Below are 24,964 nucleotides of genomic sequence, written 5' to 3'. Positions count from 1 at the left end.
CCAACCATGGAGCAATCCTCCTAGCTCTTGTCTCTTCTGTGCTTGGGTGTCAGTCTCATATTATGTTATTTTATATTCCACAAATGAGTGCAGTCATTCCGTCCCTCTCTAACTCATTTCATTCAGCATGATGCTCTCCATGTCCATCCACTTATAAGCAAATTTCATGACTTCATCTTTTCTAACAGCTGCATAATATTACATTGTGTAGATGTACCATAGTTTCTTTAACCAGTCATCTGTTCTCAGGCACTCAGGATGTTTCCAGATTCTGGCTACTGTGAATACTGCTGCAAATGTCATCTTTACTGTGCTTTTTGCTTCCCTGGGAAATACTCCAGAAGCAGTACTGCTGGGTCATATGGAAGCTCAGGCATACCCATATTATTTTCTAAAATGACTGGACAAGTCGGCACTGCTACCAACAATATCTATTCAGTTTTAATCTTATTTTAATATGTAATACACCCACATTTTTACAGAATCAGATTTTGGTTCTTTCTTTCTCTCTTTTTTCTTTTTTATTACCTAAATAACTATTCCAAGAAGTAAAAATTTCCTTGAGAATGTACTAAGCCTTAAAAAAAACTCTTAAAAACAAATTCCAGAAGCTCAATTAACATGAGTTTTAAAAAAAAGTTTCAAGTTATTGGGAGCATATGCGGGGCAGGGATAGGGAAAGGATGGGGCAATATTTGGCAGTGCTTGGAGGATCTATGTGGTACAGGGGATGAAATGAGTCAAGAACAAGGCAAAAACCTCAAACCTCATGGTATCTCTAGAGCCCAATTCACCTATTTTTGTAACAATATGGGTAATGGTGCTGGGGGAAAAAAAACCTTTGAAAGGTGTGGAGTGGGGGAAAGAATAATTTCAGTGAAACATTATAATAAATGACATTTAAGTACAAAGCAAAATAACAAAGTATTATTTTGGTGAGATTCATTCATAATGGTAGTCTTAATATCCAATGTTAATGAACTGGGGGCTTTAAATGAAAACACTGCCTCATGAAGATAAGCAATATTTGGGTACTAATTTAACACTCTGAATTCATCTTTAATCATTCTCATTTGATCCTCAGGTCAAATATGGCTTAGGAACTTTGCAGTGCCTAGAATGTTCTTTTAAACAATTACATAAATGGTTTCCTCAGTTCTCATGTCTCCCCTTAAAGTCACCTTCTAATATCCCATGTCCTCTCTATCTCTTTCATCCTGTATTTTAAACTATGACACTGATCATTACCTGCAGACGATATGTTATTGATCTTCTCCCCTACTATCTTCCTAAGGGCAGGGACTTTGTTTTGTTCACTGCTGCATAAATAGCACCTCAGCCAAGTGCCTATAAATATTTGCTAAATGAACAGACAGTACTCTTTTTTTCCCCTTTTTGGGCCACACCCAGTAATGCACAGGTTTTGCACTCAGGAATTACTCCTGGCAGTGCTCAGGGGAACCACATGGGATGCTGGGGTTCGAACCCAGGTCAGCTGCATGCAAGGCAAACGCCCTACCCGCTGTACTATTGCTCAGCCCCGATAGTACTCTTAATAGTGCTGTACTACAGGACGTACTACAAGTACTACATTTAATAGGAGAATATATGATACTAATGATATGCTAATAAATATACTTTTTCTTATTGCCAGTAGCATTCACCACAAACAACAATCTAAATGAATGCTACTCACCTAAATATCATTAGTGACTCTAGGGGCTGTATAAAGAGTGTGCTATATATACTACAGCCAGAATGCATAAAGGAGGAAACTTAACAACAATCTAAATCCATCTCCTCGCTTCTTATGGGTGTAACCAAGGTTGAGATGTTCAACTGAGAGCTTCAACTTCAACTACCCATTCCTGAAGTCAGGTTAGAATTAGAAATCATCCTGACCATCTTCCCTAGGCCACTGCTATTGATTTCCCACTTTAAAAAGTCCTCATAAGGGTTAGAGCTATAGCACAGTGAGCAGGACACTCACACACAGTCAACCAGGGTTTGAACCCTAGCACCCCATTTAGTCCCGCAAGTCCTGCTAGGAGTAATCTCTGAGCACAGAATCAGAAGTACTTAGAACTTAGTACTTAGGCTATACTTGGAACTAAGTACAGTCAAATATGACCCAACACAAAAATAAATATTCAAAGTCCTCTTAGTTTACTTAGTTAGCTTTTTCATTAATGATTTTGAGCCACACTCCGCAGTGCTCAGGGATTACCCTTGGCTCTGCACTCAGGAGACCATATGGGATGCTGGGGATTGAACCTGAGTCAGCCTGCAAAGCAAGCGCCCTATTCGCTGTATTATCTCTGGCCCCAGAGCTTAAACTTTAAAAAACATTACAACACATTTTAGAATCTTAGTTCCTATAATAGAAAAGATCATTTCATTGGTCCTTAACTCATCCTTTTACAGTTAGCTAACATCTGCTAACATCCTGTTAAATCCTGGTGAACAAATGAAGGCTCATCAATGCCTGCTCTTCTGGTTTCCATGACATAGTGTGTAAAATCTTAGCACGCTGAAGGCTGTGTGTTCACGGGCTCTCTGGACGGCTGTCTCACTGCCCGCATTCAGTGCTCTTGAGCCGCTGCATGTGACCTGGATCAGGACCGCTGTTCTCTCTCTCAAGCTTGAGCCCCTCTCGCTCTGACTCTGGATCTCACTCACCTGGGCCTACAGTCTTAGTTTATATAGCAATCATATAAGGCTGTGACACAAAGGTGGGTTGAACATTAACAAATCAACAAAGAGAAGTATGACCACTCCTCCAGGAGATTAACTCAAAGATAAAATCTCATCTAAAGAGATTACTCCAGATTACTAGATCTGCTCAAGGGTGGAATCCCAACAAGGGTGTGTTCTTTCTCAGCTAGTAATCTACTTAAATCACTGTATCACTGTCATCCTGTTGGTCATTGATTTCCTCGAGCAGGCACCAGTAACGTATCCTTCGTCCTAGCCCTGAGATTCTAGAAAGTGCCACATTCGAGGCTCTTTCAGAGTCAGGAGAATTAGACCCATCATTGTTACTGGTTTTTGGCATATTGAATATGCCACGGGGAGTTTGCCAGACTCTGCTGTGTGGGCAGGATACTTTTGGTAGCCTGCCAGGTTTTCCAGAGTAAGAACTAGATAATAAGATGTCACGCAGCTGTGAATGTGGTCACGCGCTTCCGGGAGCTGGGTTTTATAGTCCCTGGGTCTTGGCCATGGATGGGATTACACGGCGCCAGGGGGAGTTGGTGGGTGTAATGCCTACATACTGGAAGATGGGGGATCTGGGTGGAGGAGGCCCAGTCCCAATTCGAGCAGGCTTGGAGATCTACGCCCTGGGTCCCGCACACCTAGGTTCCTCTGCCGGTTCCTTCATGTGTGAGGCTCGTCCAAACGTGTGGAGAATGGTCTTAAGCATGGCTGTGGCTGGAACCAGAGGTCTTCAGCTGCCAGGGCTCTGCTTGAGTTGGGGAGGGAAACTCAACCCACCCTCCTCCAAGGGGCGCTGGTGAGGACAGCCAGGCGCAGAGGCAAGAGACTCTATCTACTTAAATAGTTGTAGTAAATCTACTTCTAATATTTCTAGCTATGTCATTCTGTATGAGCACAGTAAGAGATATAAACTTACTGTCTGGTTCTTCCTGAGGACATCTTACTATATATTCCGCAGTCCTTCAGGCCAGGTTAGTCTTCCTAGTCCCAGAAGGGTCCTAGTCTCGTCATTACTTTTGGATCATGACAGTATTTGTCCATAATCATGCCCTCAACTTTGAGTTGAGTATCATGGCACTTTGGCCTGGCCCATTTCGATGGCAGTGCAGTTCACAGCTTGCCCTGGGTCCATTCAGTCCCTCGCTGGGACCCTGCTTTTGGGGTGCTAGGAACAAAGGGCAACTGAGTCAAGAAAGCAGATGCCCAGGAGTAAATATTATTTGGAGTCAGTTAACTCCCAATTTACAAAGCATAATATTAACTGTCTTCCTGTGTCCATACAGAAAGGATATGCTTTAAGGTAAACTATTCAAAAGACATAAAAAGAGGAGAAAGGCAATATTAACTTATAATATAAGTTCAGTGACCCGATAAACATAAGCTACCTGAGTAAGGACAAAACAGTGTTATCCTACAATAGTGCTTGCTGTAATGTTTCTGTTTGTTTTTCTTTTTGGGTCACTCAGCGACGCTCAGGGATTACTCCTGGTGGTGCTCTGGGGAACATATGGGATGCTGGGGATCAAACCTGTGTTGACGACGTGCAAGGCAAACACCATACCCACTGTACTCTCGCTCCAGCCCCCTAGTAATTGTTTTATCTTGTGTCTATTCTCACATGGCAGTCCTTTTATACTACTCCATTTTTGGTACTTTCTCTGCACATTTCCTAACTTCAGGTTACTACACTATATGTATGGTGACTAAATACTCCAGAATTTAACTTGAGGGGCTGGAGCGATAGCACCGTGGGTAGGGTGTTTGCTTTGCATGCAGTCAGCCTGGGTTCGATTCCCAGCATCCCATATGGTCCCCCGAGCACTGCCAGGAGTAATTCCTGAGTGAATGAGCCAGGAGTAACCCCTGAGCATCGGCAGGTGTGACCCAAAAAGCAGAATTTACCACTTGAAAAATCAAAACAATACGTGGATTAAAGTTGGACACAGGGGCCCAGTGACACCACATCTTTGTATCTGATCCCCACCACCAGCCCACATGCTGATTCAGTGGCAGTGCTGTTTGAGATACATGGTACACTGTAATCAAATGTGTGCAAGTCCCACAACCAGGTGTGTGTCCAGGACCTCTACCTACATTACACCAACAAATGAATGGAGAAAGTTTTTTAAAAAACAGGCTTTAAGTTGGCTGCAAATAAATGGACACTCCTTCCATCTAAAGATGGGGAATCCATGTCTTCTCACTGAAAGTTAGCAGGCACAGAGACAAAGTTGACTACAAAACGGTAAATGTGATGCCATACTGGTTTCTGAGCCCAGATCTTAAAAGACTTGGAGCTTCCACTTCTGTTTCTTGGAATTATTCACCTTTGAAATACTTGCTTTGGCAGTCCAACCACTGTGCTGCAAAGTCTAAGGCATACATGAAGACCATGGGAAGGCATTCTGTATGAGAGCCCTAGTTAAGCTCACAGTCAGCTGTCATCACTGCCAGATAAGTATGACATCTTGAACCTCCGTCTCACCTTTAAGCCTTCAGATGACAGAAGTCATCTAATTGCCACCACACACAAAAAAACTCTGAGAAAGCAGTTAAGTCTAATAATTCTAGAGAACCATGGAAAAGTACTGAGATAGGAGTAGCTCCCTGCTCACAGCTGAGGGTGGCCCAAAACAAAATGTATGCTCTCAAGTAAGACTCAGAAATTGGAAAAAAATTTAAAAACCAAAAACCAACCAACCAAAAACCAAAGGAACAGCCATTGAAATTATATCTATTTGCCCTGTGACTAAATAACAAGCCTACATTTTTAAGTGACTTTATGATATAAAAAAAATAATGATTCTGAAGTTCCGCAACCTTTTACTCATTCAACACATGCTTTACATGAATACCTAACTTATGCTAGGCATTGGATGGGTACCTTTTACAGTGCTACTGCTACCCATATAGTAATGATAAATCCCTATTCTTACCTCATAGGCACAAGTCCCATCATTTCATCACGCCGTTTCTCTTTTTTCTTTAGCTCAGATTCTGTTGACTTGAGTTTATCTGGAGCAAGTCGCAGCTTAGACTGCAGATCACTGATGACTTCTTGTAATTCAGCTTCAGTTTGAAAAACTCTCTGACAGACGGGGCAACAGGATTGGTTTTCATCAGTGAGCTGAGTGATAAACTGGGAGTAAACTGCTGTGGCTCCAGCCAGCACGGCTATTTTAAGAAAATAAATTTATTCCCAGTGAGAAAATAAAATTTTGTTAATATGATTACATCCCTTTCTGTGATTAAGACTATCCTTTTTAGTAAAGTACTGTAACACTATCCACCTGCTGTTCATCAATTTGCTCAAGCGGGCACCAGTAACATCTCCATTGTGAGACTTGTTGTTATTGTGTTTGGCATATGGAATACACCACGGGGAACTTGCCAGGCTCTACTGTGCGGGCAGGATACTCTCAGTAGCTTGCCAGGCTCTCCGAGAGGGATGGAGGAACTGAACCCGGGTCGGCCACTTGCAAGGCAAACACCCTACCCGCTGTGCTATCGCCCCAACCTATCAAAAAAATTCCTATTTAAAATCTCCTAAAAGGCACAAAACAGATCTGTACAAATTATCTTGGGGGGGGGGGGGTTATAGAGAGAGGACAGTGAACAGGGCACCAGCCTTGCACATGCCTGACCCAGGTTCAATCTCTGGCACCCCATATGGTTCCCCCAAGCACTGACAGGCATGATCCCTGAGTGCAGAGCCAGAAGTAAGTCCTGAGCACCACTGGGTGTGCCCTCCCCAAAACAAACAACCACAAATTATTTTATTTTTTGGTGACACACACAGAAAAGTGTAATCAAATTTTAGAGCTTACTGTATGCAATAAACCGTTCAATGAGTTTTTTACCAACTTCTCATTTACTCCTTCCCTAATAGTAAAATATAGTCCACCAAAAAAAAGAATGTGACCTACAAGAAGGTATCAACTATTTGCCTGCAGCATGCAGCAAGCACCTTATAGAACCAGGATTTAAACTTAATGTCATTTGAATCACAACAAAGTTTTTCTTTTATTTTTAAGTTTGCTGCCTATTGTTAGACTTTTTTTCAGTACTTTAATTCTGCTGATTTTGAGAATATTGTCAAAACAGTTCTAAATCTTGGGGCCAGAGAAGATAGTAGAGTGGGGAAGGTGCTTGCCTTGCATACAGCAAATTTGGGTTCAATCCCTTGCACCACGCAAAGTCCTCCAAGCCCTTCCTGAGCACTGCTAAATGTGGCCCAAAACAAACAAACAAACAAAAATATATATAAACCTATAAAAACTTATTACAGATAAAATTATTACACATGATAATAAACTATTGTACATTAATATTTATCATTTATGTTTACTGATAAACACTGTAATAGCTTCAGGTCTACAACAAATGATTAAGTATCTGTATGATAAGATCTTGTTAACATCCCAGCACAAAGTTTTATAATCTCCCATCCTTCATAGCTATGAACAAAAATCTTTAAGTGTCAAGAGTCTTGATATCAACAGCTAACTTACCTCGTTGTTTTGAGGATTTTTCAATTTCTTCTTTAAGTCTATCTAAATCACTTTCAAAATCCTGGCTACCACAAACATCAAACAGCTTGTCTTCATAAGTGGATAACTGCTCTTCCTTTCTTTTTAGCTCAGTATTTGTATGGTTTTTATTTTGCTCAGCTGAAGCTAGTTCCTTACTAAAAATGAGAACAAATATGGTTTGCAACATTAAAATCTGAGACATGAGTTTGAAATGTGTGAATAAAAAGACAAATTCTATCAAAAAGTATTACAAAGGCTTACAGTGAAGAAGTACTTTATTTTATAAGTCACGGAACAGTTTACTTTGTCTTTAATCTCCCCCTAGGACACAAACTTGCTTGCCAAACTTGACTTCGGCATTGCCCCAGCAATATGCACAGAGACAAAATTTTGCCAGGTTTCTGGGAGTTCAAGGTCTTCGATCCCACTCAGCAAGAATTTGCTTGCTGGAACTAGTGGGGGGGGGGGGGGGGCGGGGGAGGCAGAAAAGAGAAAAAAATAATCCTAATTCCCTTAAACCTTTCTCTACAATATAACTTACCCTCTCTAATTTTTTTTTTGTCTCCGTCCTTATCATTGCCCTCTACTTATATCCTCATCAGTAGATTTTGCTTACTAGTAATTGATCTGCACTCAACCTTTAAAGATTATCCAAACAAACTTTAAGGTCAATCAGGTCAGTTTGCTTGTTTGTTTAAAAATGCTAATAGCCACATCCAGCAGTGAGAGAGAGCCACATAGAGATGAGGATAAAACCCAGGACACATCATGCATAAAGGCATTTACTCTACAAACTTAGTCACACCCACAGCTCCAGATCAGGCCTTCTCAATTTTTCAAGTTTGTAAACTCTAGGTGCATCAGCAGCCTGATGGTGCCTTCAGGCTTCGTGACACCCCAAAATTGCCATTGTGCCTTTGGCCGGACCCCAACAACTTGGGACCAAGTTTACCAAGAAAGTAAATGGCCAAAAGTTAGGTATGAGAGCCATGCCCACAAACTACCCCTGGCTCAGCTATACAAGCTCATTTACTGGCCTAATTTCAGAGACCCATAGATAAATCTCGAAAGAGATCAAAAGCCACAATTAATCTTGGACCCGCGCATGGCTAAATAGACTGAGGTAAATCGGAGGAGGCCGGGTTGGCCTGGTGGCCCACCCAAGCAGAGCCCCCAGCAGCCACTTCCTTCCACTATCCAAAATCACTGCCATACCCCCGGCCTGACTCCATCATCTCACCAAGATATAATCTGCTGAAAAGTCTGGTATGCGGTTTTGTGACAAATCTCCAGGCTTTCTCAGGGTTGGGATGGGCTACCTCTCCCCACCTCCCTTTACTTGCAGAAGCCTCAGCAGTCAGTTAAGCTGCCGTCCAACTGAAAAGCTACTCGTGCCTTACATCCTGATACAAATACCAAATCCTCTGAACAAACACCATCACCTCTTAGCACCTGTATTGCAAACCATAATGCATAAAGGGAAAAGGGGAGGGAGAGTGCGAAGGAGAGGAAGAGGGAGGGGGCGGGGGAGAGGGAGAGGGAGAGGAAAGGAAAGTGCCTTCCATAGAGGGAGGCTGGGGATAAGGGGGTGGAGGGTTGTGGGATGGTGGTGGGAAATATCCACTGGTGGAGGGATGAGTGCTGGATCATTGTATGACTGAAACCCAATTATGAACAGCTTTGTAATCGCCTATCTCACGGATATCCAATTAAAACTAAAAATAAATAAATAAATAAAAGTCAATGTGGGGTTCATGCCCAGTTCAATCCGCTTAATCAATGGTTGAATAAATATCAGTACTCCTACATTAAAATAAATAAATAAAAAGTTGAATAAGGTGGTCAGAGCGATAGTACAGCAGGTAGGGCATTTGCCTTGCACACAGCCAACCCAGGTTCAATCCCCAGCATCCCATATGGTTCCCTGAGCCCCACCAAGAGTAATTCCGGAGTGCAGAGCCAGGAGTAACCCCTGAGCAACATGGGGTGTGACACAAAAAGCAAAAACCCAAAGAAGTTGAATAAGGGCGGCTAGAGATAGTACAGCAGATGGGATGCTTGCCTTAAACACAGACAACTCAGGTTCCACATATGGTCCACTGAGCCCTGTCAGGAGTGATCCCTGAGCACAAAGCTAGGAATAAATCCTGACCACTGCAGGGTGTGCCTCCCCCTCCCCCCACCAAAAAAAGAAAAAAACAGGTTGAATAGGAGCTGGAGATGGAACAGTGGGTAAGGCACTTGCCTTGCAAGTGGCTGACCTGGGTCTGACATCCAGCAGTGGATATGGTCTCCAAAGCACTACCAGGAGCAGAGAGCCAAGGAGTAAGCCATAAGTGCAGAAACTAAGACCAAAAAAGAGCTGACTGACATTCCTTTTCATATATAGAACATATGTAACTTCCTTTTATTTGTCCACGGACATTTCGTTTGCTTCCACCTCAGGACTATTGTGAATAAAGCCACAATGAACACAGATCTGCACATATCTTTTCAAAGATCTTATCTTCAACTATTTTAAACTGAACATCTGGAGGTGATATATACCCAGGAGTAGAACTGCTGGATCATCTGAATTCTATTATACAAGTAGTTCAATTTTGAAATTTTTAATAAATAGCCATACTGCTATTTGTATGGCATGTTATTTTTACATTCCCATGAACAGCGGAAAAAACACCATTCCTATTTCTTCTAACATTTACTATTTCTTTTATTATTTTTGTAAGTGACCACCCTAAAAGTGTGAAGTGATGTCTTGATGTCTTATTGTAGTTTTGGTTTTTATTTCTATGATTAGTGTTATTCAACATCTTTTATATGCTTCTTGTTTCTGTATATTTTCTGTGGAGAAATAACTACCCAAGATTTTTTTGTTCTATTTTTTTTCAATCCATTTATTGATTTGCCATTGAGTTCTAAGAGTCTTTATATGTTCTAGGATATTAACCTCTTATGAGATTTACAATTTGCAAATATTTTCTCCCATTCAATGGGTTGCCTTTACCCTTGTCTACTTTATCACACAATAGTTTTAAATTTTGATGTAGTCTTATTGTACTTTTGTTACCCATTTATTACAATTAAGAAAGATCACTGTTAATCAAGTATTTTCTGTATGTTTTCCTCTATGAGTTTTTATTTTTGTTTTTGGGGAGGTTAAACAAATAGTACGTAAGGCCTAAGGTCGAGTCTTGGTGATAATCCGGCAACTGGGCCAGAGGGATCAATGCCAGCGCATGAAGATGTGGAACTACTCTGGCCACTTGTAACCTGGAGCCACCAGAATACCCTTACCATGCTCAGAAACCCATGATACACCAAGGATCAAACCTGGGACCATGAATATAAGCAAGGATTGTGGCCCTGAATTCTAACCTATCTCCTCATCCCGCCTAAGAGTTTTAAGGCTTCTCTTTTTTTTCTGGGGCTGGGGGTGGGGCATGGGGTGGACCACACTCAGTGCTGCTCAGGGCTTACTTCTGGCAGGATCAGAGGGGTGTTGGGGATCAAACCTGGGTTGGCCCTGTGCAAGGCAAGCACCTTACTCTCTGTACTTACATGATCCAGTCACAGATATCACTTCCTATGAAAAGAACTTTAATCCTCTCAGTTCTGCAAACTTTCAAAGAATAAGAGGACCACATCACTGTTACTATTTTACTTAACTGGTAAAATGGAGGAGAACCAAACACAATTAACAAATTATGTCATCTTGTGAGAATTATTTCAAAACAATTAAAAATGAAAACAAGAATTGAGATATTTTATCTTTTAATACTGTAATTACTTACTTCAACTTAGCAAGCCTGTCTCTTGTCTGATTAATTTCTTTTGATTTACTATGAAGCCAGTCTTCAAGTTGTTTTTTGTTAGGAAAATACCCTAATAATGAAGATAAATCATCACTGTGTCTAGATTTTATTTTTCTGATTTGTTCATCTTTATCAGCCTATAGGGGGAAAAAACACCAAACTTAAAAAAATAAGCTTTAATTATCTCCAAATTATATCAAAACCAAAAGTGAACTCCAGATTGATTAAAGTTCTAAGTATAAAATATAAAACTAAGTGGTAAAGGACATAACAGCATACACAAGACTTGCTCTGAGTTTGATCCTTGTCACCTTATTGTCTCCTGAGCATTGCTACATGTGGTCCTTATTAAATAAAAATAAACTTATTTAAGAATAAATTTTTTTTTAATTCTAAGTCTAGAGAATGTCCTCAGTCATAAGAGAAAAAAACAGTACAAAAACTAAAACTTTTGCTTGATATCCTATAAAAATTAACTGTGTGTCAGTTTTTATGTATACTCCTATTTTTGTTACTTAGCAATTTTTAAATTTGGAAGTTCATTTAATATAGTTTATCCACTAAAATACAAAGTCAATGCCAACAAATACTTTTTATTGACTCAATTACGAATTTAAGATAAGCATTTTTATATACCAGAAAGTATAACTGGAACAAAAAATCATACTTTGTCTTTAGTCAGCATCTCCATCTGGGTACGTGTTGTTGTATGATGGTTTAACTGCTCCATCTCCTGGTCCAACTTACGCAGCATCCTATCTAGATCTGTTTTCTCATTTTGAAGGCTTATTACTTCTGTTTTTAACGTTTCTATATTGCTGTTTTTCTCAGCTTTGCTTAGCTCATGTTCCTTATCAAACAAATGGAAAATATTCATATTAAAATAGTGAGTGTATTAAAGATCAATTACTTTCTAGAATAGTCAAAATATTACTGTTTCCTTTTATCCAAAAAAGTACAAAAACCCAAGATATTCAAGGAAAATATTATGAAGTAGACTCAATAATGGTACAGTTAATAGTGTAACAGTAGAGAATTACTAAAAAGATGCAGAAGTACCTAACAGTAGGGAAAAATGAGAAATACAAATTAATAGCAATATGCCTTAAGTAGCACTGTCCTCCTGTTCATTGATTTGCTCAAGTGGGCCCAGTAACGTCTCCATTGTGAGACTTGTTGTTACGGTGTTTAGCATATCGAATACGTCACAGGTAGCTTGCCAGGTTTTGCTGTGCGGGTGAGATGCTCTCAGTAGCTTGCTGGCTCTCCGAGAGGAGTGGAAGAATCAAAGATTAATGACTCTTTAGTCAACTATTAAGTGTTAAGTACCCATGTAATCCACTATACTGCCTGACATTTGTAAACTATTAAAAAGTGTTGTATAGTCCCTAACCAGGACTTCCCCAGCTAATAACCCGATAGTACAGCAGGTAGGACACTTGCCTTGCACATGACTGTCCCAGGCTTGATCCCCAGCATCCCATATAGTCTCCCGTCACTGCCAGAAATAATTTCTGAGCACAGAGCCAGGAGTAACCCCTAAGCACTGCTGGGTGTGGCCCCAAACCAGTAATAATAATAGTAATAATAATAATGTGACAAAAACGATGTATACAGAATAACAGTAAAAAGAGGAAGAAATATTTATTTAGATTATCAAAGTGGGATCAAAGGAAGATTTGCCAAGCTTTTGGATGCTTACTTTGATTGTGAAGATACGAAAAAAAAAACAACTTGGAAATTCATACAAAGAAGAGAAGGGCTAAGAAAGTTTATACAGTGGTCAGAGCGATCGTACATTGGGTAGGGCATATGCCTTGCAAGCAGCTGACCCAGGTTCTATCCTCAGCACCCCATATGGCCCCACTAGAAGTGATTCCTGAGCACAAAGCCAGGAGTATTCCTGAGTACTGCTAAGTGTGGCTCCCTGTGCCTCCAAAAAAAGTTTATACAAAGGGAAAATGGTAACATGACAAAATCTACAGATTTTGCCAGAAGGGAAAGAAAAAAATATATACATATATACTTTAATTCAGGTAAGAGAGTCATAACCAAGGTACTCATAAAAATTATGCATCTAGTTTGAACTCACTTTGATGCTTCATTCATTCTTAAAGATCTTAATTTGGGAGGTCTAAGATAAACTTGATCACTTGACATCCAGTTACTCATCAATTTGCTCAAGCAGGTGCCAGTAACGTCTCCATTCGTCCCTGTCGCGTGCTAGTATAGCCCAATGGCATCTGCTCAATCTAGGAACACAAAGAGCCTCAAACCGATGGTTCAGGGTCTTCACGAAGAAGTTTGACCATCTCATAGGTGGGCGACCATGCAATCTTTTGACGTCCGGTGGAATCCAGTCAGTAATGGCTCTAGTCCAGTGGTCATCTCCAAATCTCATTACGTTTCCAGCCCATCTGATTTTCGACACCTTGACAAACGAGACAGCATCCCTGACTCTTGATCAACAATGGAGGTCAGAACTCTGGATTCTTTCTCTCATTTGAGTGAAGCGTGATACCCCAAGCATAGCTCTTTCGATTCTTCTTTGCGAGACCCAAATAGCGTTCTCATCCTGTTTTCATAGGACCCAGGTCTCTGAGGTGTATGTTAATGCAGGAAGAACAGTGGAATTGAAGATATGTGCCCGGAGCCGGAGGTTATTCGTCCTCTTAGCTATTTCTTTGACAGTCCTGAAGGTATTCCAGGCCGCTCTCTTCCTCCTGCACAACTCAGGTCCCAGGTCATTCGTCATGTTAAGTTCTTGACCTAGGTACACATAACTGTTGCACTTGGAGATATTCGTTCCGTTGAGAGCAAATGGAATGTCAGGAATGAGACCATTTCTCATAAACACTGTCTTCGTGAGATTCTGCTGTAGTCCAACCTTTCCACAATCAAAGTCGAAGTCGGCCAGCATTTGTGCCGCTAGGCTAATGTTTGGTGTTATTAGAACGATGTCATCAGCAAAGCAGAGGTGGTGTAGTTGCCGACCATCTATCTTCACTCCCATTCCTTCCCATTCCAGTCATCGCATGACGTTCTCGAGGGTGGCACTGAAGATTTTCAGTGAAATGGTATAACCCTGCTGAACCCCTTTCTTGACATGGATAATCACTTCTTTGTAGAATGGTGAGATCCTGGTAGTGAATCCGTAATACAGCTCACAGAAGATCCTGATGTATTGAGTCTGAACGCCTTGTTTGGCTAGGGCTTCGATGACTGCTTCAGTCTCAACAGAATCAAAGGCCTTTTTTAAATCAATGAACATTAGACAGAGTGGCATCTTGAATTCCTGAGAAACCTCAATGAGCTTGGTTATCGTGTGGATATGGTCGATCATGCTGAATCCTTTTAGGAATCCGGCTTGCTCACATGGTTGTCCTTCATCTAGTGTTCTGCCAATCCTATTCAGGATGACTCGAGTGAACAGCTTGTAGACGACAGACAATAGGCAGATTGGGTGATAGCTGCCAATGTCGTGGATGTCTCCCTTCTTGTACGGTAATACAAAAGAGGCGTCAGTGGTGTCGGTGTCCTTGTCAACAAGACCTTGGTCATGAGCATTGACTCATTCGAATGCCTAACAACCCAAATCGGACAATTACACTTGAATAGATGTGACTAACTGCCGGCAGTTTCTATCTTCGTTGTCTATGCACCAACATCCAATTATGATGAAGGAGAAATTGAGAAGTTCTACGTGGAGCTGGAAAAGTTCTATAAAGAAGACCACACCTTCTACAAGATCACTGTCAGTTATTTTAATGCCAAGATAGGATTTAGAGGATCAGCCGAAGAACTCCACATAGAGACCCATGGCATAGAATGGAACAGGGTGAGAAATTGTCTGAGTTCATCATGTCGACCAAGACCGTCCATGGTAACTTACAGTTTCAGAAGGCCAAATTTAAACGTTGGACACAGGAGTCTCCCAGTGGACAGTTCCACAACGAAATTGACCACATCCTATTCAATTGACTGTTTTGCCTGACCGATGTTGCTATTGTCCCAAAATTCCAAATGGGATCAGACCACCGTCTCCTTCGTGCAAAATTCTACTTCACAGAGCAGGGAGAAAGGGCTACAAAGTTTAAGAAGAGAACTGCCAGAACAACAAACAACTGGGAGCTCTTTGGCACTATTGCTGCAACATGGGAAGATGCCGTCATTGACAACATTGATGAAGAATATGATCCACTGGTTCAGCACCTCCATGATTGTTCGAGGAACACCGAGAGAGAGATAGCCACTAAAAGACGCCTGTCTTCGAAAACTCTTGAGCTCATTCACCAACATGGCTTGGTGCAAGCCTCAGTCAACCACAAGCAAACTTCGGATCCACAAAGGAGTACAGGGAAGCAATAGAGGAAGACCTCAAAGAGAGAAGAGCAGCAGTGCTGGCAGATGTGGCAGAAGCCAGGAAAAGCATTCGCAATGCCCGCCTGTCCTTCGCCAACTACAGGACCAAGATGACTGCCCTCCGACGTCCTGATGGATCTATCATATCTTCCAGAAGGGCAATGGAGAAGATTATCTATGACTTCTACTCAGATCTCTTCGATAGCCACGTCCACCAAATTCGATAGCCACAGACCAAATTCCGCAGGATAGATATGTCGTTCCCAATGTTCTCCCTTCCAAAATCCGACACGCATTTTGTAAAAGAAGCGAACAGCACCTGGTCCAGACAAGGTCAGACCCGAACACCTGAAGAACTTGCCATCAGTACTCATTAATATACTGGCTTGTCTCTTCACACGCTACCTGTATGAATGCAAGGTTCTGTCCCAATGGAAAACCAGCAGGACTGTACTACTGAGATAAACATTAATTAAAAAAAAAATTCCAATGTTCAGATTCTAATTTTTAGTCTACCAAGTCCCTCAATCAGCTGAGTGACAAGATATTCAGATGAACTAATTTTATGATACTCAAATACAGGGTTGGCATTTTTATTAAAACAACAGCCTTAGTGTTAGCAGCAGATAAATACAGAATTCAAGTTTTAAATTTCTTAAACCATAGAATTATTACAACACTCAAAAAATATCTTACAGCTTTCGTAAGCTCCCGGTCCAGTTCAAGAATCCTGTCTGAAGATCCTTCCAACTGCTGTAATTCATATTTCACGTTTTTCAATTCATTCTGCTTCTTATTCAAGATTTCTGATTTTAACTCAATTATTCTTCCCAATCCAGTTTTCTTATCCCTTATATCATCTATCTGCTTTTGTTTCAGTGCCTCTTTTTCTGCAAAATCATTCTAAATACATATGCAAGAAATGGGGATTATAAACTTTTTTACCAAACAATTAAAAAAAACTTCATGAAATAGAAACATATACACTCAGAATAATAGGAAAGCATGAGAAGTTTAACATTTTCCAGAAATTATAACTGACTTTGTACAAAATTTTCTCTACGATTAACTAAGTTAAAATCAAATGTAGACATGCACTTTTGATATTCTTATCCTTAGAAACTTCATGTTATTTATATCCATAAAGATTTTTCACTTTAAAGCAGATCATATCCCAATACTAATTCAAAAATAAGATCAAGTCCACCTAAAAACAATTCAACTACAGAAGATCTCCCACAAACAAGAGAAAGCAACAATATTTACCATCAGTTGTCTGGCAGCTTCTGTTTCACTTTCTTGCCTCTCTCTCACAAGTTTGTGAAAATTTTTAATCTGTCTTTCACTGAATGGTCCTCGCTCAAAACCATCTAATTCTAGTTGTGTTGACAAAGACTGAATTAATGAATCTCTAGCTCGGATATGTTCTTGATGGCGATCTGCTTGTAGCTGTAAACGACCTTTTAAAAAACATAACCATAATAAATTTTTTTCAGACAATTTTTGAAAAATTGAGGTAATTGTGGTGATCAATATATGGCTTAAGGCAGTTGCCTTGCACATGTCCAACCCTAGTTGTTCCCAGCATATGGTCCCCTAAGCACTGTAAGGAGTGATCCCTAAGCACAGAGCTGGGGGTAAATCTAGAGCAACAGAGTTGTGGCCCAACCACCCCACCCCCCTGCCCCATTCCCTCAAAATTCTGAGTAAAGTCACACATAGCTGTAAGATACAACATCACAAGATCACATATCTTTGCCCAATTTGCATCTGATACTGGGATATGAGAAATCTTGTTCCTTGAGTGATGGGGTAAAAGGAGCATCTTCTGTTCTGAGTCACTTTTAATTATAACTGAATTGATTCTAATGAGCTGATGCTTATAGAGTCTGGGAGCTGATTGTCAGAGGAACCAATTTATGTGATTAAATAGTAGAAATTTTTAGTATCCAGTCCCACAACTCGGGGAGGAGCTAGGGACTGAGCTAATTTAAGCAATGATCCAACAGCATTAGCTTTAATGATTTAATCAACTGTGTGTGTGTATATATATGTGTGTGTGTGTGTGTGTATATATATATGTATATATGTATATATATATATGTACATACATGTCACTGTCCTCCCGTTGTTCATCGATTTGCTCGAGTGGGCCCAGTAACGTCTCCATTGTGATAACTGTTACTGTGTTTTGGCATATCGAACACATCACGGGTAGCTTGCCAGGCTTTGCCGTGAGGGCGAGATACTCTCGGTAGCTTGCCAGGCTCTCTGAGGGCAGAGGAATTGAACTCGGGTCGGCCATGTTGGACGCTTGCAAGGCAAACGCCCTACCCGCTGCGCTATCGCTCCAGCCTATATATATATATGTGTGTATATATATGTGTGTGTGTATATATATATGTGTATACACATACATATGCACACATACACACACATACACATATATATGTGTGATGCAGCTTCACACACACACACACACACACACACACACACACACACACACACACTCAAAAAATTCTTAAACAGGGTTGGATAGTACAGCAGATAGAGTGTTTGCCTTACACATGAATGACACGTGTTCGATCCTCCAGCACCCAATATGGTTCCTCAAACCATGCCAGGAGTGATCCCTGAGCACAGAGTCAGGTGTAATCCCTCAGCACCACTAGCCAGGTGTGAGTCTGAGCACTAGCTCAGTCCCTCAACCCCCTGCCAAAAAAGATCTTAAAATGGGTTCAGAGAGCTTCCAGATCGAACATAATGTGTAGTACTGGGGGGAGAATTAGTTAGAAGCTTGATGCCTCTTCCCCTTATATATCTTTTTCATTTGGCTATTCTATAGCTGAAGCCTTTAAAATAAACTAGTAATGATAAGTATTTCTAAGTTTTGCCAAGCAATTTATAGCAAATTACTGCATTTAAAAAAGGAATTGTGGGAATCCCCATTTATAACAGGCTGACCATAAGTACAGGTGACATATCCTAGGATTTGTGACTGGCATCTGATATGGGGATCAGACTTCTGGGACTAAGTCCATAATTTGTAGAATCTAGGCAGTTAGTGACAGTGTTAACAAGTGTCTGTGCTACCAAGAATTACAGAATGGATTGGTGTGGAAAAAAAAACCACTTATATGCTATGACAATTGTTGAGTAGGAAAAAACTGTTCTTATACCAACACTTTACAAAACTATAATAAAGTAAAAACAACCAGGATATTGACACTGGTAACAATCCACTAACCTTACTTAGATTTCCTCAATCTTACTTGTAGTTACATTTTACTTGTGCAAAAACACATACATATACAGTAAGTTCCAAATATTTTTATTACCTGAGAATATTTATACATTTATAAAGATAGAAAAGAAACTGAACAAGTCTAATACCACAAGCACCCTTCTTTTTCCTTGTATAACTACAACAGCCTTCCTCTTGGCTGTCCTCCTATAAAGTTACCCTAATAATCACTGATCTGTCCTCCATGCTGTTTCAAAAATGATTTTTAAGCAAATAGAAGAATTTCCTGGAAATTCTTCAATCATGTAAAAAAAAACGTATTATAGTAAGGAAAAAAAAAAGTGTCATACCCTGTTCAACAAGTAGTTCTGATTTTTCTTGATTGAAAAGCCTAGATTCTTTATTTAATTTTTCCAGTTCACGCTGACAATCTACCAGTCTCTTTTCTTTCTCTCTCACTGTTCTTTGGTGATTGAGATATAAATCATTTAGCTGCTCATCAGTTCCTTGAAAAACCTATATAAAATCAGAAGAAAAAGTTTTGTCAAGATGCCATTTTGAGATATAAAATGTAAATCAAGCCTTCATTAAAAAATGGTCTTCATTTTACTCAGACATCAAAATAACATAAACAACATAATTTGCTCCCCCCCCCCTTCAAAATTTCAATGGCAAAATAGGTTAAAATGACTTATTTCGGGGTTGGAGAGATAGTACAGCGGGTAGGGCGTTTGCCTTGCATGCGGCCGACCCGGGTTCGATTCCCAGCATCCCATATGATCCCCTGAGCACCGCCAGGAGTAACTCCTGAGTACAGAGCCAGGAGTGACCCCTGTGCATAGCCAGGTGTGACCCAAAAAGAAAAAAAAATGACTTTTATTTCAATAATCTCAATTTTTTTTTCTTTTTGAGTCACACCTGGCGATGCACAGGGGTTATTCCTGGCTCTGCACTCAGGAATCACCTCTGGCAGTACTCAGGAGACCATATAGGATGCCCAGGTCGGTCGGCCACGTGTAAGGCAAATACCCTACTTGCTGTGCTATTGCTCCAGCCCCAATCTCAAATTTTTTTTAAGTAGAATAAAATTCAACCACCACAAACCTTTTCCATTTTCTGTTCAAGTTCTCTATTATCTTTCTCCATCTGCTTCTTTCGGCTCTCCAAGGCTTTAATTTCATTGTCAAGTCTCATTATTTTAGAGAGATTTTGTTCAATTTCTTTCAGACGATTCTAAAAATAAACATGTTACAGAAATCAAATCTCCCAAAATTTACACTGCAGTATAATGAAAATAAATACAATGCAAATGAAGAGATAAAATGTGCCCGTGATAGTACAGAGCAAGGGCATTTACCTTGCAAGCGCCTGACCCAGGTTCATTCTCTGGCATCTCATATGGTCCCCAGAACATCGCGAGGAATAATTCCTTAGTGCAGAGCCAAGAGTAAGCCCTGAGCTTTGGGGGACATAGCTGTTGATGCTACTCCTGGCTTTGTGCTGGGGGACCATGTGGCTCTAGGAATCAATCCTAGTCATACAAAATATATACCCACATGGGGGTATGGTGCCGCCAGCAGATCAATCTGTACCTGTGAGGCGAGTGCATCAGCAGTCTAATGGCGCCTCAAACTTCCAGATACCCCAAAATTGCTGCTGTGCCTTTGGCCATTCCCCAAAAACTTGGGGCAAAGTTACCAAGAAAGTAAACAGCCAAAAGTTAGATATGTGGGAGACACACCCACAAAACATCTCCAGCTCAGTTATATAATTGGAGGCATGGCGTCTCTGGTTCCTGATTGGACTGCTTAATGGCCATGATCCCAGAGACTCAGAAACAAATCTCAAAACCCAACGGCTTTTGGCAGAAATGGCATCCAGTCCCTGCAGTAGGTCACTAGCACTGGGCCAACCCAGGTAGAAAAAGGTTTCGTGCCTTGGCCTGTTCCCCTGGTAGCCCGGTGGCAGCCATCCTCTAGAGGCCACTGCACAGTCAGGTTTGGGCTCATAGTGACGAGACACGCAAGGCCTCACGAATGGGGGTGGACCCAGCCCCTTCCTCTACACCCCCACAAGACCCCAAGTCGCCACCCATGAACAGCCTCTCTGGCTCCTGATCAAGCTGCTTAACGGCCATGATCCCAGAGACTCGGAAACAAATCTCGGAACCCACGGGCTTTTGGCAGAAAAGCGTCTGGACCCCGCAGTAGGTTACTGTCATAGGGGATAAGGGTGGAAAGGGTGTTGTCCCTCTGCCTGCTCCCCCTAGGCTGCTTGGTGGCCGCCCTCTTCCAGAGGCCACTGGACAGTTAGGTTTGGGCCCTTAGTGACGAGACACGTGGGGCCTCACGGGATGGGGCTGGAGCCAGCCCTTTCCTCCCCGTCCCAATGAGACCCCGAGTTACTACCCATGAACGGCCTTTCTGGCTCCTGGTCAAGCTGCTGTTCATTCGGCCATTGATTAGCTGATTACATTCAAAATTTTGACACCAGACCCACCATTATTATTTGGAATTTTACCCCAACACTCAGATCTGCTAAAAAGACAACAGTAGACAATTTGTTTTCTATTGCTGGTTAAGAATAACAAGATATCGCATGGCTGCAGTAGTGGCTGCGCGATTTTGAAATTCTGAAATTTTAACACTTAAATCTGGAGGGATTTCTGCCAAAACCTGCTGGGTTCCGAGATTTGTTTCTGAGTCTCTGGGATCATGGCCGTTAAGCAGCTTGATCAGAAGCCAGAGAGGCTGTTCATGGATGGTGACTCGGGGTCTCTTGGGGGTGTGGAGGAAAGGGCTGGGTCCACCCCCATCCCGTGAAGCCTTGCATGTCTCGTCACTGCGGGCCCAAACCTGACAGTGCAATGGCCTATGGCGGATGGCAGCCACCGATTCGCCAAGGGGGAGCAGGCGGCCAATGTACTCTTAGAGTTTTCGCAGAATTACAAAATGGTACAGTCTCTTTTGAAATAGTTTGGCAGCTCCTAAGAGTACTCTTAACCACACAACCTGCACCATACTACCAGGGAGTTAACCAAGAGAGATGGTTTCCTCTCAAAACAAAGACCTATGCACAGAAGGCTATTGCAGTTTTACCTGTCATAGTTATAAGAACAATCTAATGTCCATTAATCAGAAATAAATGAACTGTGATATATTATACATATAATACACTACACAATAAAAGACAATCAACCATTCCTACATGTAACATATATTATACTAAGAAACTAGACACAAAAGGCTACCTATTCTCTGATTCCATTTGTCACATTCTGAAAATGACATAACTATTATATCAGAAAACAAACCAGTGGTTACTAAGGGCTAGAAATTGAGGGAAAAAAACTGACTACAAAGAAACCAAAAAGAACTCTTTGGGGAAACAAATGATTATGTGGTTATGCTATTTTAACCATTTGTCTAAACCCCTCAAGTTATACTCTCTTAACAAAGTTCATTTTACTAGGTGTACTATTATACAGCAATAAATCTAATGTTAAAAGAGCATGGCCTTGGGGCCGATGAGATAGTTCAGTGGCTTAGGTGCTTGCCTTGTATGTAGTTGACCAGAGTTCAATCCTTGGAATTCCATATGGACCCACAAACACTACCTGGAGTAATTTCGAGTGGCTCCAAAACAAAATTTAAAAAGCATGGCCTAAGAATGAGCAGTCTTGATTCAAATCCTCACTTTACATGTGAACATTAATGCTCAGTTTTCTAATTAAGAACCTGACAGGATTATCATGGGGCTTATAAGACATATTTTTTAAAACCTGCTGTGGTGGCCATTCCCAGCAATGCCTGGGGCAAGATGAATGGGATAGGGAGAAAGGCCACTTGGTGAGAGAAATTAAACCCAGGGATTCATACATCAAGAAATGTGCTTTAGCACTTGAGCCACATTCCTGGCTCCTATACATCTTAAAGCATTTGGATCAATGACTGGCATACAACAGACCCTCATCAAATGAGACCATTCACATCATTTATGCAGGAAAAAATTCATGTTCAGAAGATAGTTTTTGGTTTTTGTTTTGGAGCCATACTAGACACTCAGTCAGTACTTGGGGAACCATACAGTGCTGGGTGTCACACTAGGGTACCAACATGCACTCCAGTCCTTTAAGCTATTTCTACAGCCCCAGAATATACCTTTTAAACATAATTTGGACTGACTGAATTTTTAACAACTCAGCTGAGGGTAATATACATCTTGGCTTCTCTCTAACCAGTGTTTTCTTTGCCTGTGGGTAACATTACACTAATTGGTCTTGGATCTTCTGTGACATTTCTAGCTACTTCATTCTGTAAATATTTTGTTGTTGTTTTGTTTTGCAGTACCACACTATGTGGTGCTCAAGACTTACTCCTGAATCTGTGACTAGGGATTACTCAGTGGGCTTGGAGGGACCATTATGTGGTGCCAGAGATCAAACCCAAGTCAGCCTTGGGCAAAGCAAGCACCCTACCACTGTACTATCTACTCTGGCCCTATTTTATAAATCTTAACAGTCACCAGATCCTATGGATTTCTGCTGACATTAGCGTTTTGGCTCCCATCCCCAAATCATACAACCTAATATAAGGAGTTAAGACAAATTTAGTGATAACAAAAATAGTTGAGTATATGAAACTTAGACATTAGTGTGATATGAGACTCCCCCACCACATCCCCCCCCCCAAAAGAGGGTGGTTGTGCTATTAGTATGGAAAAATAAGACAACTAGAGGGTATTTTTGAACTTGATAACAAATTTCTGAAGTAATTTCCATAAAGGCCAAAAAGAAAATAAGATAAGTGCGCCATGGTCAATACAGGATGCTTATAGTCTGGAAATAAATTAAGTTTATGAAAAAATTTCTGAAAAGGAATCTGTAAAAATGAGAAAACATGAATTACAATGTGGGTTTCAAATTAAATTGTCTAGATTCTACGAAGGAAAAAATTCTCATGTCAGAGCTAAAATCAGAACTTCTGAAATCATCCACTTAACAAATATTTACCAAACCACTAGCCATGTGGCACACAGAGGATAAAGAGAATAATGTTAAACTCTTTCAGAAATAGTCTAAATTAAACATCACTGTCACTGTCCTCCCGTTGTTCATCGATTTGCTCGAGTGGGCCCAGTAACACTGTGAGACTTGTTACTGTGTTTGGCATATTGAATATGCCATGAGTAGCTTGCCAGGCTTTGCCTCTCGGTAGATTGTTGGGCTTTCCGAGCGGGGCGGAGGAATCGAACTCAGGTCGGCCATGTTGGCGGCATGCAAGGCAAACACCCTACCCACTCTATTATTGCTCCAGCCCAAATTAAACATGAATAAATAAATATTTCATCTTTTGCTATAAGCATGGGCTAGACTACCAGAAATAATATATACCAGGTATTATCACTTAGTCCTATTATTTTTTATATATTGTTCCATTTCAAGCATTTGGATTTCCTTCATAAAACTTAAAAGTTCACATTTCATTTTTCTTATGGCTCTTACTATTGACCCATTTATGATTACCTAATACCCTACAATCAATCTTACAAAATCTGTTCTGACCACCTTAGATATAAATTCTCTTCCTTGCTTCTTTTTTATTTTTATAACTTATTTTATAAAGTAGTTCACAATATTTCATTACATTAAATATTCAAACACCAACTGTACCACCATTACACCTTCCCACCACCATATTTTGGGTGTTTCCATCCCAAACCCCCATCCCTGGCCCAAAGCAGAACCGAAATAATATATTTTGTATTGTTTGTTATGAAAAACCACTGAAAATGCTACAAAAAAAACATCCTTAGAGGAAAGAGGGTGAAGACTGTTGTATTTCACCCAGGAGCCATTAAGCCCCTTTATAAGAGATCATTAACATGTTGTTAGACGTTGAGCCTTGTCTGCTTTAATATATATATATATCTGTAAAAAAAAATTTTCCCCTCTAAGATTGGTTGCCTCCTACTCTGAACTCCATCAAATGTGGTCTGGTACTCTTGGAGTATGGGTAGGGTGTGTGGTATGAATTGTCCAGGAATAGGTTTACTCGTGGGTGAGGCTCAGCCCGAACGTGTGGAGAATTGGCCGTGAGCCGTGGCAGAGGTTGAGTTCTGGAGGTTTTCAGCTGCTGATGCTGGGTCCCTTGGGGCGGGGAGGGGGTTTCATCCGGCCCCTACAGGGCACCCCGAGTGAAACAGCCTGGCGCAGGGTCCAGCAGCATGGTTATGGCAAGCATCATGTTATGCTCCCTTTCAGGAAAGAAAGGCATGCTATCTGGATCGTGGCC

At 40.9% G+C, this 24,964-nt stretch overlaps 1 protein-coding gene across 3 annotated transcripts in view; it reads right to left on the bottom strand.

Annotated features, from left to right (window-relative positions):
• The window catches only part of RAD50 (RAD50 double strand break repair protein), a 73,750-nt gene that overhangs the window by 30,108 nt on the left and 18,678 nt on the right, over nucleotides 1–24,964 (bottom strand). For all 3 annotated transcript variants that reach the window (XR_008793897.1, XM_056124848.1, XM_056124847.1), the window contains exons 6-13: nucleotides 19,776–19,904; nucleotides 19,022–19,187; nucleotides 16,694–16,887; nucleotides 16,124–16,330; nucleotides 11,733–11,915; nucleotides 11,045–11,202; nucleotides 7,230–7,405; nucleotides 5,655–5,892 (exon numbers count right to left, since the gene is read on the bottom strand). Coding sequence is in view for 2 of the 3 variants with exons in the window: in XM_056124848.1 (XP_055980823.1) it covers nucleotides 5,655–5,892; nucleotides 7,230–7,405; nucleotides 11,045–11,202; nucleotides 11,733–11,915; nucleotides 16,124–16,330; nucleotides 16,694–16,887; nucleotides 19,022–19,187; nucleotides 19,776–19,904 (1,451 nt within the window). In the remaining variant the exon portion in view is untranslated. The remainder of the gene's footprint in view (nucleotides 1–5,654; nucleotides 5,893–7,229; nucleotides 7,406–11,044; nucleotides 11,203–11,732; nucleotides 11,916–16,123; nucleotides 16,331–16,693; nucleotides 16,888–19,021; nucleotides 19,188–19,775; nucleotides 19,905–24,964) is intronic.

The sequence above is a fragment of the Sorex fumeus genome, unplaced genomic scaffold (genome assembly GCF_029834395.1).
Source record: "Sorex fumeus unplaced genomic scaffold, SorFum_2.1 ptg000051l, whole genome shotgun sequence".
NCBI classification, from domain to species: domain Eukaryota; kingdom Metazoa; phylum Chordata; class Mammalia; order Eulipotyphla; family Soricidae; genus Sorex; species Sorex fumeus.
This window is presented reverse-complemented; position numbering and strand designations above follow the sequence as displayed.